At 39.5% G+C, this 13,251-nt stretch overlaps 1 protein-coding gene across 1 annotated transcript in view; it reads right to left on the reverse strand.

The window, feature by feature from the left end:
- Window positions 1-13,251, reverse strand: part of spon1a (spondin 1a) — a 48,318-nt gene that overhangs the window by 17,039 nt on the left and 18,028 nt on the right. Inside the window, exons 5-6 of the mRNA XM_008310638.3 lie at window positions 12,925-13,047; window positions 9,766-9,914 (exon numbers count right to left, since the gene is read on the reverse strand). Coding sequence (XP_008308860.1) covers window positions 9,766-9,914; window positions 12,925-13,047 — 272 coding nt within the window. The remainder of the gene's footprint in view (window positions 1-9,765; window positions 9,915-12,924; window positions 13,048-13,251) is intronic.

The following is a 13,251-nucleotide window of genomic DNA, read 5'->3' on the forward strand; positions in this document are numbered from 1 at the left end:
ATACTTGTCTCAGACACAGTAAACAGCCTGTGGGGAACGAGAAGGTTAGGGTTCGGTCTACTGTTCTTTGTTCTTTCTTACTCTCTTTTTCTTAGTTTTTACCCCATTATTTTTCTGTTTTTACTCCTAGTTTTCTTGTTTATATATAGCATATACATATATGTATACACAAATATATCTATATACACCATATATGTTCATATACAGTGTATATAGATATAAACATATGTATTTGGTGAATTTTAATTTTTTAGTTGTTGATTCAGGTACAGTAATGCTGTTTATGAATTAGTGGAAACCACGCAGGAGAGTCGACATGTGGCCTCGTCATGGAGGGAGAAAGATTCACGTTGCATTAATAATTCTAATCCCGTTCTGACAAACGTACTCGACCTTCATTTGTGATGCTTGGTTTAACATTTGTAACTCCCTGTTAGGCGACAAACGACATTTAAAATGGCATTATTGCAAACGCGGTGGTTAGGAACAGTCTCTGTGTTAATGTGATTTAATATAACTCACTCGGTTCACTGGCTCTGGCAACAGTTAATATGAAAATGAACAGGAACGCTGTCATTTTCTATTAATGAAGAAGTCACTACTGTAGCATTTTTTTTTAAATGAACAAAATCAACGGTACATTGTTGCTTTTGTCCATTCACTCCATTCACTCCGTTCACACGACCCTCCCAACCCTGCATCTGATTGGCTAATACAGTTAAAGCACACAGTTTGAGGCAACGTAATGGCAGTGATGACTTATCTGTCCTTGGAAAAAGTTGGCTTGAACTCCCTGCTCACAACACACTGATTCTTTGTGTTTGTGAAGGAATATTTGCATCTGTATAAAGCTGCCTGGCTGTTTCAAATAGAGAAGTGTGATATAAAAGTGTCATATGGTCTAAGTACAGTGTTGTTGTGCTAGCATCCGAGATAGGGTTCATTACATATACTGTATATATTTTTTCACATAGTGTTTGTTCATCATTCAGCGTGGGAGACGACAGGGACGGTATTATAATGAAATGAAGAATGTGGCTCAGGGACAAAGACACAGTGAGAGTGATTTAGATTCACATTATAGTTAACAGTGTGATATGAACTGTGTGTGTGTGTGTGTGTGTGATGAGAGATTTCTGTTTACATTTTAAAAAAAAATCCCTCGAAAGCAACTGTGCTCCATGAAAAATTCATTCACTCTACAACACTCTGGAGTCGAGCTGTTATTGATGAGGAAGAAGAAGAAAGAGGTGACAAAGATTACGATGATGAAGATGATATTTCGGTGACGAAGATTACGATGATGAAGATGATATTTCGACAGCGTGTGAGCCAAAACCTAGCTGTGTGAACAATCAAAAACCCACAATTGGTCATAAAATTTGACAGTAAAAGTCATGCATGAAGGCATTTCCCTCCTTGTCCTCCTCTTCCCTTCTCTCCCTTTCTATTCTATCCTAATGTAAACATCTTCTGCCATGTTTCCATGTTAGCCTCATATAGTGACAGTGAACCTAAAGTTCTGAGGTTCTGATCTCACACTGCAATTAAAGATGAGCTCAGGGATTTCTCATCTTTCTAACCGTTGCACAAACTCCAAACTATTTATAGACGTAAAAAAAAATCCTTTGAAACTCCATTGGGATGCGAGCTAGCTGTTATCAGCTCCCAGTGTAGAGGCTTACACATCCTTTAGGTGCTAATTAAATCTCCAGTGACACTCCTATATCGTGGCAGGTTCACATACTACATAGGTGAAGACACTTCAGTCGGAGCAGAACAAAGCAGGCTTACATCTCAGCACGTAGGGAAGGAAACAAGGTGACAGGAAAATCTCCCGCGCTCAGAGCAGTCAGAGCTGCGAGAACGCTTCAAATTGATTTGCTGACCGTGGATTTCCTCAATGGCAGAATGTCTGAGCCTTTGCGGTTCGGTCTTGGAGCACGCAGCACAGACCGGCACACTCATTCGTCAAGCAGCCGGAGTTATCATGCATGCAGTTCCAGCAGACCTGGGCCCAGGGCGAGGGGATATTATTAGAGATGAATTGAGGTAACTGCCACTGATGACCCAATTCAGGCTGCCTGTCACCTTTAAGCTTCCTTACATTGTTACCCACTTGCATTCTTACTTCCTGAATACTTGCTCTGTAAGAGGGTCACTGGTACCTCAGGCTGTGCTGCATTGTGGGGTGTGTGATGATGCTAATGCTGTCACCGCTGGGAAAAGAAATGTGTAAACCTAATCTGACGTAGTGTCTTTACCATCCGTACATTATCAGACACCACTTATTCTGATGCACTGTTCCTTCGACTGACAACCAGAATACTTCATTAATTCCTCGACCCACGACTTTAAACACATTAAAACTGAATAATCTCTGATGGGAGGAAAATATGAAACAAAAACACGCTGCAGGCAAAACATTCATTTACATACTAAAATGTGCAAGACGATGAAGTCTATGTTAAATATATTTTGGACCACTGTACAAAGTGTCTTTTTTGTTGCCAAAAACATAGAGAATATACCCAACTGTCTTAGTCCAACCTGGCGTCTTTTTCTGTTGCCAAAAACATAGAGAATAGAGAATACCCAACTGTCTTAGTCCAACCTGGCTTCAGTTAAAAAAGAATTTGAAAAAAGAAAATATTTTCTTATATAAACATATAAAAATATAAACAGTATACAACAGTTTTTTTAATATCTCGCAAAAAGTATTGAAGTGAAGTTATATAATTTCCTTTGCTGTGGCCAGTGTTTGGATCCAGTCTGCTGTACTATCCAGGGTGAAGTCAGCCTGACCTAAAAACACTAACGCTCTCCTCCTTCCTGTGTACTCGATGTATTTGTGTACAGCAGTGCACACACACACGCAGAGATACACTTATATGAACTAATGAGCTTTTGAATGCATTGCTGGCAAAATAATGCAACATTAGAGATGAGCGATGCTGCACTAAAAATAATGGAATAAGTAATAACTTGGACTTAGCAGAAGCTGCAGCCGTACAGAGACAGGGGTTCTGGATAATAAATCACTGGCCTGTCCCTGACACTGGTGAAGAGCAACTGTAGATCTATCATAATGTCGATGGTAATTAAGATTACTATGTGTTGACAGCAGAAACGTACAAGGTTGTTTGAAATCAGACGGGCTGCACGACGAACAACGAAATAGCGTTTCGTCTCTAAGTGCCTTGTGGTGATTTTCCAAACTGTCCACCACTGTCCTCCTCTTTCACATCCGCAGGAAGGAGACAGACAGCAGGTCACCAACCCATCAAATGATATGGAGATTGCAGTGAATGGGCTGCTGTCTCATTTACACAGGACAATATCCCATGTAGAGGGAGCCAGTGCTGAAAACAGATTGGTCAAGGCCAACTCATGAATAAAAGATCAGGCAGATAATTAGGTTTTCTTGTATTTGAGCTGGCTCTAATTGATCCTTTTAACAGTCCACAGCTGAAATATCATTCAGGAGGTTGAAATTAGGTACAAAAAATGTTCTTTCATGTTTTGTATTTTTGGTTAAAACCACTTCCAAAACTGCTAAAGATTTTGATCTGACCTAAGTGCAAAGTTCTTTGAAAGTTGAAGGTGTGTGAATATGACAAGATGTTTCAAATAGGAATCAGGAAAAAAAAAGTTTTCCTAAAAAAACACTAATGCAACACACTACTAAATATGAGCATTGATAATTAAATTTGGTTAAAAAAATATCCTCTGGCAGTCATAGCAGAGTAAAGATAAATTATAACTGTATTTTAATTATATATATATTTATTATATATTATATATATATATTCAACATTTAGAGTTAATTTATTGACCTTAGCTCAGAAAAATATCTGTCTAATCCAATTAAGTTTTTAATTCTAAATTAATTGGATGTTAGTTGTGTGTCAAGATATGTGATTTTCTTCATTTTTAGTTCCAAAAAATGAACTGCATCAAGATATGAGATTTTCTTATTTATCTATTCCCACTTCTTTGAATGCAGTTCGTCTATTTCCACTTCTTTGAATGCAGTTCCCCAACAGTGGGACGTCTTTTTTTTAAAAAAAAGCTGATGCTTAAAATGCCACAATAATCCAGCTTTTATCCTGAGTCACAGTTTCAGACAGAAGTGAAGTCACACCTCTGAACTTCAGTGTTGTCCTTCCACCATCAGATAAACACAGAAATACACAGAGTACATATTGGCAAGTACATTGTATTTCACAACAACACTGGCCTGTGGCTGTAGCAATCATAATAACAGTCCCAGGAAGAAAGGCAGGCATTAAGTTCTTTTTTTTTCATAAATCTTTTTTCCCAAAACAGGAATATCTCTGCTGCTAGAACAAAGCCAACTTGACAGACCATTAGAGGACTGCCAGCCAAAACCAAAGAACTCTTCCCTCCTAGATGGTGGCAGTTGCTATTTTTAAGAGGGCACGGCGAAAACAATGTAGAAAAAAATAAACCAGACACAGAGACCATCAGGGGTTTGTGAGAGGCAGAAAGAATTTCTGAGCGCTCTTTAACGTACAGTGGTTTGGTTTGGTCCGACGCGGTTTGGCAAGGTTGGATTAAAACGCTTGGGTCAAGACCTTATCCTCTGGGAGGTCCCTTTTATAGCTAATTGCTACCCAGCTGAGACGAGGCCGTCCACATGCAGCAGCACGTACACACAGAGACACACGGTGTCCACAGAGGACGTGACGTGGGGTAAAAAGACGACAGAGAGAAGAGGACTGTATGAGGGACAGAGATTCTAACTTATCACTGCAATACTACTGCGTTCTGTATACGACAGCTGGTTATTATTTTTTTGTATTGACGCAAAGGGCAGGCATGGTGGGATTATAAACTTCTGGATTAATCTAATATGAAATCACGACATCCTCGACCTACAGTGTTTCAAGGTTACATTGCCGCCTCATACATTTCTTAGAAAGTTCTTGTCCATCATTCCATATGACATTAAAGCAAATTTTGCAAAGGAACTAGTTTGGCAAATTGAGCGGATGAATACGTCACTATATGCAGACGACCACTTTTTTACTTCCATTCGCAGGTTGTACGGCATACTTTGGAATGTATCTAATCCGCTTCCTTTGTTTGTCCCAGAAGATGATGTTACCACTGCGCTAGCATAGGCGAATGATGAAAAATCGAGTTATGTCTCACTGTAGGAATGGGAAACCCTACAGAAGCTCAATATTTAAGTGTTATTAATGGAACGTCACTGGATCATCTCATATAAAAACACTGCTTCCTGTTTTTCACTTTTTCCACCAAGATTTTTTCAAAGGCCTGACTTTGACTTATCTTATTTAAAAATCATGTATTTAGTGGGACATTTGTCCAAGCTGGACTTTTTATGTCCTGTTGTCAAAGACGCACGTTTGTATTGACTCTTTGCTTGGCCCTGTCTTTGCTGCATGCCTCCTCTCTTTTATTATTTCTAACAAATTGTCTTGGCAGTCTCAACCAGATGTGAAAAACTGTTCAATTTGCGGAGTACAAATGGTTCTATCAGAGGAGTTGGCAGCACAGAGATGCAGCCAGGATCCATTGTTGTGATTTGTATATGCATTCAGTCATTACAGAGGCTCAGCCTGCCCCTAATGAGAAGTTTTAATGAGACTGTCTCCATGGACCAGTGACCAGGGCTGTGGCCTCAGATGGATTATGAAATCTCTTATTTCCTGTTCCCAGTGTGGGAGGGCTTTTTCCCCATTATTGCTCTGTACAAATGCCTGCAGAATCCTTTATCAAGGTGCACTTTCCACAGCTGTGTCACAGACTGGATGGAGGTGGTTTCCAATGGCAGATGGATTTAATAACACATTCGTCTGTTCGGATGCTAGGATAGCTCCATTTTTAATTGATAAACTTTTAGTTTTTAAACCACACATCATTTATCAGATGTAATTGTCTGCTTCCACACTATCAGTGAAATAAAAATCCAAAATTGTCCTGCTTAGAAATGAAATCATGAATATGATTAGCTGTGGCAATTTTATATATTTTTTTCCTTTCTTTTTTTTTTTTTTGATGCATCGTGATTAAATTTTGAACAATTTTAAATTTATTCAGAAAAATCCATAATCAATACAAACTCAATAACTAGCCTCTTTTGTCTAATGTGACATACCAGGTTCAGTTAACAGCTGAACTGGCACCACAGCTCAACAACTGGCGCCCCCTATCTTAAAAGCTGATGTGTGGCAGCATTTCAGATTTTACAAAGTAAAGAGAGTATTTGAGATGCAACATATACTTCAAGTTCCAGTCTAAGATGATTCAATGAAATATTTATCATAAAGTGACATCACAACATCTACTAGAGAAATATGTGTCTGACTTGACAAGTTTTCAGAAGGCAGTCAAAGATACGACAAACTAAAATATTAGCATACGAACTTTAAGATTTAATGTAAGAAAATTAGCATTCTTTTGCGAAGCCAAGTCTGTCCTGAAGAATGAAAACACTGATCAGTGTTATCGTGTTAACTGCTAATATAATTAGTTGACATTTTGATAATGAGCTCAGTGGAATTTCTATCTTGCTTTACAAAGGCTTCCTGTAAGCAAAAGGTCAGCAGATTAGAGGAAATTAAACGACTTGTGCTCACTTGTTTTCCTGCATCATTAGTTTTTTTTAATGTCTTTTAACGAGCCAATCTTTCAACAAACCGGCGACAACTTCTCCACACCTTGGTGCCGTTCAGAATGCATGTTCAATTCTCCACATTTGATTGATTTTCTCGGTCAAATAATTACCTTCGCTCTGGGTTTATAATAGAAAATCCTGTCATCGGTGTTGTCGAGTCCAAGCCTCAGCGGTTTTGTTGGGGAGGCTGTTTTTGGATTTTTTTTTATTTTTTTTTATCAGTTTGAGTTTTTTTCTTTCTTTCTTTTTTTAAATCCTCTTTGTTTGAGAAAGCCTTCTGGAGTCAGAGTTGGCAAAACAATGTTTATGCTGTACATTTTCCCGTGCAGGAAGTCTTTGTTTCTCTCCAGCAGGGGGCCACAACCTATGGCTCCTGAGCCACATGTGGCTCTTAGGCCTATCTGATTTTGATTATTATTAAAATTGTATTTGTTTGCAAATAGATTAAATAAACCTGATTGAGCTCAATAAAACAATAAAAAAAACAACCAGTACATTACAGATAGTGTATAGTATATATACTGTATTTCCTCAGTACATTACAGTGTATAGTATATATACTGTATTTCCTTATATATTTCCTTTTATTTTCTATTGTTTTTTTTACAAAACTAAACCACAATAATTTCATTAGGAAAATGACATATTCTTCTATTTTTACATCTTTGTTTCTGAAGATTAAAAAGAAGAAACAAAGGCTGTCAGATTAAAGGCTTAACCGTAATAATTAATTAGTCAAATGAATCACGTTACAAATCCAAACACATTTCTTGACTGAAAATTGTATTATTATTATTTTTTTACTTTTTATTTTAAAACATTATGGTTGTGTGAATAAGACTCCATTTCCAGTGGAAAAATACCAAAAGAAATGAAAGTCGCTTTCTCAGTTGAGCGATGTTAGACACCGAACGGTGCAACAATAGGAAAGTGCTCTAATTCTCACTGCACAGACGGCCTTCAGACGTTCAAGGGAATGATTCATCGCCTCTTCACACAGAGTAAATAATTCCATGCAGCTTAGTTTCAGACCAATCAAGTCTTGTATTGATCGCTCGTGTAATTATCACCCGGTATTTTTGTGTCAGCCAATCCCACCTCAGGAATGAATAATTACTCCTGACATCTCTCTTTCTGAGGCGAGACAAAGACATAAAAAAAGTGACTTTTTTATTCTTCATGCGCTGTAGAGTCCAACCTCCTCATGTTCTGCTTTCAGTTCTTCAATGACTGTTACAGAACAGAGCAGAACGTTTCACCTTCACGAGTATGAAACCTAACTCTCGGCATCAGAATATTGACTCAGCAGACACTGATTAGTGCACATGCCTGCGGTCGATTGTGAGGGAAAATTAAGCCTCACAATAAATTCAATTCATTCGGTGCCTTTGAAGTAAATGACGCACCAATGATCATCAACAAAAATTGAAAATTGATTGGACTTTGTTGCTCTGGTGATTAGAACTAGGATTCTAACTCACAACTGGTCTGGACCTTAACGTGGAATCCTTGGAGTCGGAGTTGGGGGAGGTGAGGCGGGGGTCAACCAAACAGATCGGTCTCACATTGATGTTAAAACAATAGTTTTCGGTTCACAATGGAACAAAAACTGTTTCAATGGATTTTTTTATCTTTTTTCTTTTCCAAACCAATGTGTTTTTATAACGATTAGGCCAGTAGGTGGCGATAAGGTGTACACTAGTGACTGGCGGTCAGGGGCTGAATCTGACCCGTTGAACCACCCAGTCAGGACTGCAACTGGATTTCAAAACAAACATGAAATAATAATTGTAAAAAAAAAAAGTATTTCTATTCCTCCGACATATACGACTGCTGACCCCTGGTGTTTACTTTTGATATAGTGTTGCTTTTTTGCTTTATTGTCCTCAGAACCAAACCAGATCTGCATGTGTTCAACAGTTTGAAGAGCTTTGCATCTGTGACCGTGTTAATTGATTGATTACTGTAGTGTTGACCTTTTGTGACTAGGAAGGATTGGACTTTATGGGTATTACTGCAGTATTAACAGGTGTGCACAAAAGATCGAGTACTTTGAAAAACCACTGAAAAGGAAATCATCCTCACCACTTTGACTGATTACTAGTAAATGGACCTGTGTGTACTGTAAACAGAGACCCCACTGCTGTAATGATCTGCAGGAACATCTGCTCCATTTGGACGGTTTATTTTAACTCAGACTCAGACTGACAGAAGAACAATAGAAGAAGAAGAGATGTCGAAATCTGCTGCTTGTTTTATGAATCATACAAAAGGAAAAGGGTGAAAATGAGTTTTGGAGTTCAATAAAAAAGGCAGTAATTGCATCCACAGTGTGGGCCGGAACTCACGCAGCGCCACCATGGTGATGTAGACCGAGTGTAGGCCGCATAATTCGACCTTTTCAATTTCAACATCATGACAAGACTCACTTAATTAAGAAAATAATTATGAACATTGTTTGAATGACATGATCTACACACACACACACACACACACACGAGTGGCTGATATTCTAAATGACACCACAGCACCTCCACCTGTGCTCCAGCTGCAGCCCTCCACTCTCAGCTCCAACCACGGTCTGGTGCATCTGTACAGCGTAAGCAGCAAATATCAAGGAAGGCTAAGAATAGCATGAATGCTTGAAAGCGCTAATCAGACGGGACAACAGTGTCAGAGCAATTCATCCAACCATGAACACCGGTGTACACACACACACACACACTGCTGCGGCCGACAAGGTTCCTGTGCTGCTCTAAAAAAAGAAGCGTACTGTTCAAATGGATGTCCGAGGTTCTGATCAAAGCCACCTGCTCCTTCTATGATAATTAACACCACTGCATAATTAGAATTAAACTGAAGTCCCACTGTCGGGAAATACACAGTGTGATTCTTTGCAACAGACACAGGCTGCCACAGGAGGCGCCGTTAAGTATGTAGTTCTGTAGCTGCTCTGGGGCTTGAACCCTCTGCGTGTAAGGCAGATGTATAAAGCAGGCGTGGTAATGTTAAGCAGAGATTAGCATGATCATGATCAAACTGTCCAGGTTTCAAACCCTCCTCCCTGCCCAGACCTGGCCTGTTGTGAAGAATCTTACCTTCTGTCTGATCTCCTCCTCCATTTTAACAGGAGATCCCAGCTCAGCAACCTGTTTCACTCCATCACTGGCGAAGCCGCCGTACTCCCACAGCACATAGTTTTTAGAGTGGGACGAACCAATAATGGCCGACCAGTGATTCGCACGCCCTGACAATAAAGAGAGAAAAACAAAATAATCCGTTTAAGCACTTGATTTTTTTCCCCCTTCAAAACACAGGATCTCAGTGGAATCAATCACCTGAGGTTGAAAATGAATATATCCTGATATACCATAAACATGCCAGAGTGATTTCCCTGTCGGTGTGAGCGTCCCATATGGCTGTATTACCGTCTTACGTTCATATTATCCCCCTGCCTTCTACAACATTATGTGTTTGGAGTGAGATAATGTCCTGATTCATCAGCCGGGAAACAGACTGATGATTTTACAGCTGCCATAAACATAAAACATACACTTTCCATGCGGGTAGATGTCCCATCTCCAGTGAAAAGACATCAAAGTCTGTAATTAGGCTAAAAGATTGCTGGAATTTTACAGTCAACACAGTCTTTTACATTTACAACATCACTTTCCTACATGGTTATATAGCTCTTAAACCAAAGTGGGGTTGAGGCCAACAGTCCATGGTATTGGTGTAGGCCACATCAGTGAGGATTAATTAATTTAACCTGCAGCTCTGGGATGGATCAGCTTTAGCGTCAGTTGTAAACATGCAGTACAGGGCCGTTAGGAGGAGTACTAATTGTCGCAGTACTGGTCTCTCTGGGAACTGGAATTGTGAAGTGATCATTTCTAGTGATGGGAATTCACGCTATTTTAAGAGAGACGGCTGTTATGGCTCGGCTCACTGAAAAGATCCAGCTCTTTTAGCTCAAAAATGCTTAAAATAATTTCATTTAAAAAAAATGAAAATGTTGTGTAAAATGAATTACTAAGGTACAAAATATACATTATATTAAATGGTCTTTGTGTATAAAAACAACTATTACCAATCTCTCAAAAATGTTATTTGTGTATATAAAAACAACTATTACCAATCTCTCATTGTATGTACTGTATATTTATAAACTTGTGTAAACTTGCATATGTGACCCACATAGCTGGACTTTTCTGGCTAACAGGAAGTGCCCTTGGCAAAGTGTAATCTGGTTGTCACCTAAAACGACCCATATTTGGGCCTGTTTAGTCTTTTCAATGACTTTGGTCTGACGTGTCATGGTGTTGCCAAGTGGAAACAGGACGAATCGCAGCAGATCACATATATTTATGCGTTAATGCAGGGCACAATAAAAGGGTAAACCCTGCCAGATTAGGGCAGTTATGGTGTCTCCCTAAGGATAAAGGATAAACCAGAAAAATATAGGGTTTAAGAAGGACATGCTAACTGATGCCGCGATAGCATTGAGTAGTAGCTGTAGGCTACCATGAGAAACCAAAAAAAAGCTTTTAGCGACTTTGAAATTAGCCAGCTAGCTAAACATATCTGTGGTACACATCTGGAAGTGCTTGCCTGGTTTTGGAAGTGGAACGTAGTCTTTGACAAAATCAAGGCTACTATTCACTGGATTTGTGGTGTCAGTAAACAACTCGGTCCAACTGGCTAACTGCAAGTCCAACTTCCAGTTGTAAATAATGCAGGTCTGTAATGGACTGATTCAGAAAACTGATTTTTATTCTTTTATTTTTTCAAATGTTTTGGTTCAGACTTTGGGTCAGACTCCATACACTGTGTACAACCTACTTTTTATTCTTTTATTTACACTGTGTACAACCTCGGAACCATTTTTCTACTGACTTCTGTTCATGTAGAGTTACTTTAAATCACTGTCTGTTAGCATCAACAGTAATAACTGAGCTCTGTCTGTAATGAGGATTTTAAAGGTCACGTCATTAAGTTTTAATTGTAGGTCATTTGTCCTTAAAAGAAAATGTATTGTTGCATATATTTTCAGGTTAGTCTGGTCCGGTTGCGTACGGCATCTTTCTCGTGTAACTATTTTTTTCTGCTGCTCTCTTCTGCATCAATACTAAAATGTTCGCATGTTCGGCTAGAACTACGTACACGGACGGAAGAGAAAAGGAAGAATGGGAAGAGAACCGTCAAGGTTATCAGCACTAGCTTAGCTATTTGGCCCATTTTGCTGGAAAATTTGGGGTCTTAGAAATGTGTGTCTCAGAACTGGTCAATGGCTGCTGCACATTTAGGACGTCTGCTAAAAATAGAATAATGACATGCAAAAGAGTGGCAAATGTTTGGGAACAGAAAAGGGCAAACTCTGGTTTGGAGCACTGGACCAAGAGCTGCTTTCTGGACCCGTTTGAATCTGGGTTTTATGTAGTAATGAACGTTAACAACATGCAGTTAAATCTGGGCAGGTTAATCATGACTAGTTACCTAGTGGATGACATTGAACAAGGTGAAGCCTATCTTTAGAGTCCAACAAATCAGATGAGACAGTGAGCTCTCGCTTTGTTCTGTTCTCTTCTATGTTAATCCACCTGCTGTGTCTGTGTCTGTGTGTAATCCTGGCAAAATGATACTGGAGGGACATCTTTAGGGACAATATTATCATTGTGGTGTGACTTTGTCCCCGTGAGGACATTTTTGGTGGTCCCTGCTGGGTGGGAGATTCTTTTGAGTTTCAAGATTTAGTCTTAGATTGAGTTGGGGTAAGAATTAGGGTATAACATAGTTAAAGTTTGGGTAAGGGCTGAAGAACCAGTGTGTGTGTCACAAACTGACTCCTCCTACACCACGCAGTAAATTAGGGTTTTCTCTTCGATCTCGGGGTTTATCTTACTCCACTCTAAACACTTTATTGATCCAACAGGCAACGGCCTGATTTAGACAAGAGAGCCAGAGTAATCCTGGAGTCCATTCAGATCCCAGCAGTTTATCTCAAGGTTATACGGACATCACGTCCCAGTAGCAGCGGTGCTTAGCAGCCATGAGGCTAAACCAGGCAAGTGGGAAAAACCATTGGCATTTCCTACGCACTGTGACTGCAGGTGAAAAGGAGAGTGTTCAATAAATGATCAAAAACTTTCTAGGTCCTGCAGAGTTTGTATCAGTGTTAACTCCGCCCCTTTTCCCAATTTCTGGAAGATTTGTTGCAGGCATTTATAAAAAGGAAATGCAGAGGAGTGTGTTCTTACGGGGATAGTCCTTAGGATGAATTTTCTCCGACCAGTTCCCGAAAAAGGTGACTCTGTACTTTGCGGTTCCACAGGCGCAGCAGTCGAGCAGAGGTTTCTCCGTAATGTTTCCGTACAGTGACTCTGCAGATAAACGAGAAGATGAGGGAAGAGCAGTGATGAATGGAAATAAGTCAGAGAGAGAGAGAGAGAGAGAGAGAGAGTCCATTAAAGCCGGGACATTGGGATCCTGCGTTTAAGTGTGGGCAGGAAATGAGAGCGGTGGCAATCATGCAGAAGATGGCAGCTTTAACAAAAGAGAAGGGCATTAGGAAAGTAGAAGATTAG

Source organism: Cynoglossus semilaevis, chromosome 5 (assembly GCF_000523025.1).
Source record: "Cynoglossus semilaevis isolate Cse_v1.0 chromosome 5, Cse_v1.0, whole genome shotgun sequence".
In the NCBI taxonomy this organism is placed as follows: Eukaryota; Metazoa; Chordata; class Actinopteri; order Pleuronectiformes; family Cynoglossidae; genus Cynoglossus; species Cynoglossus semilaevis.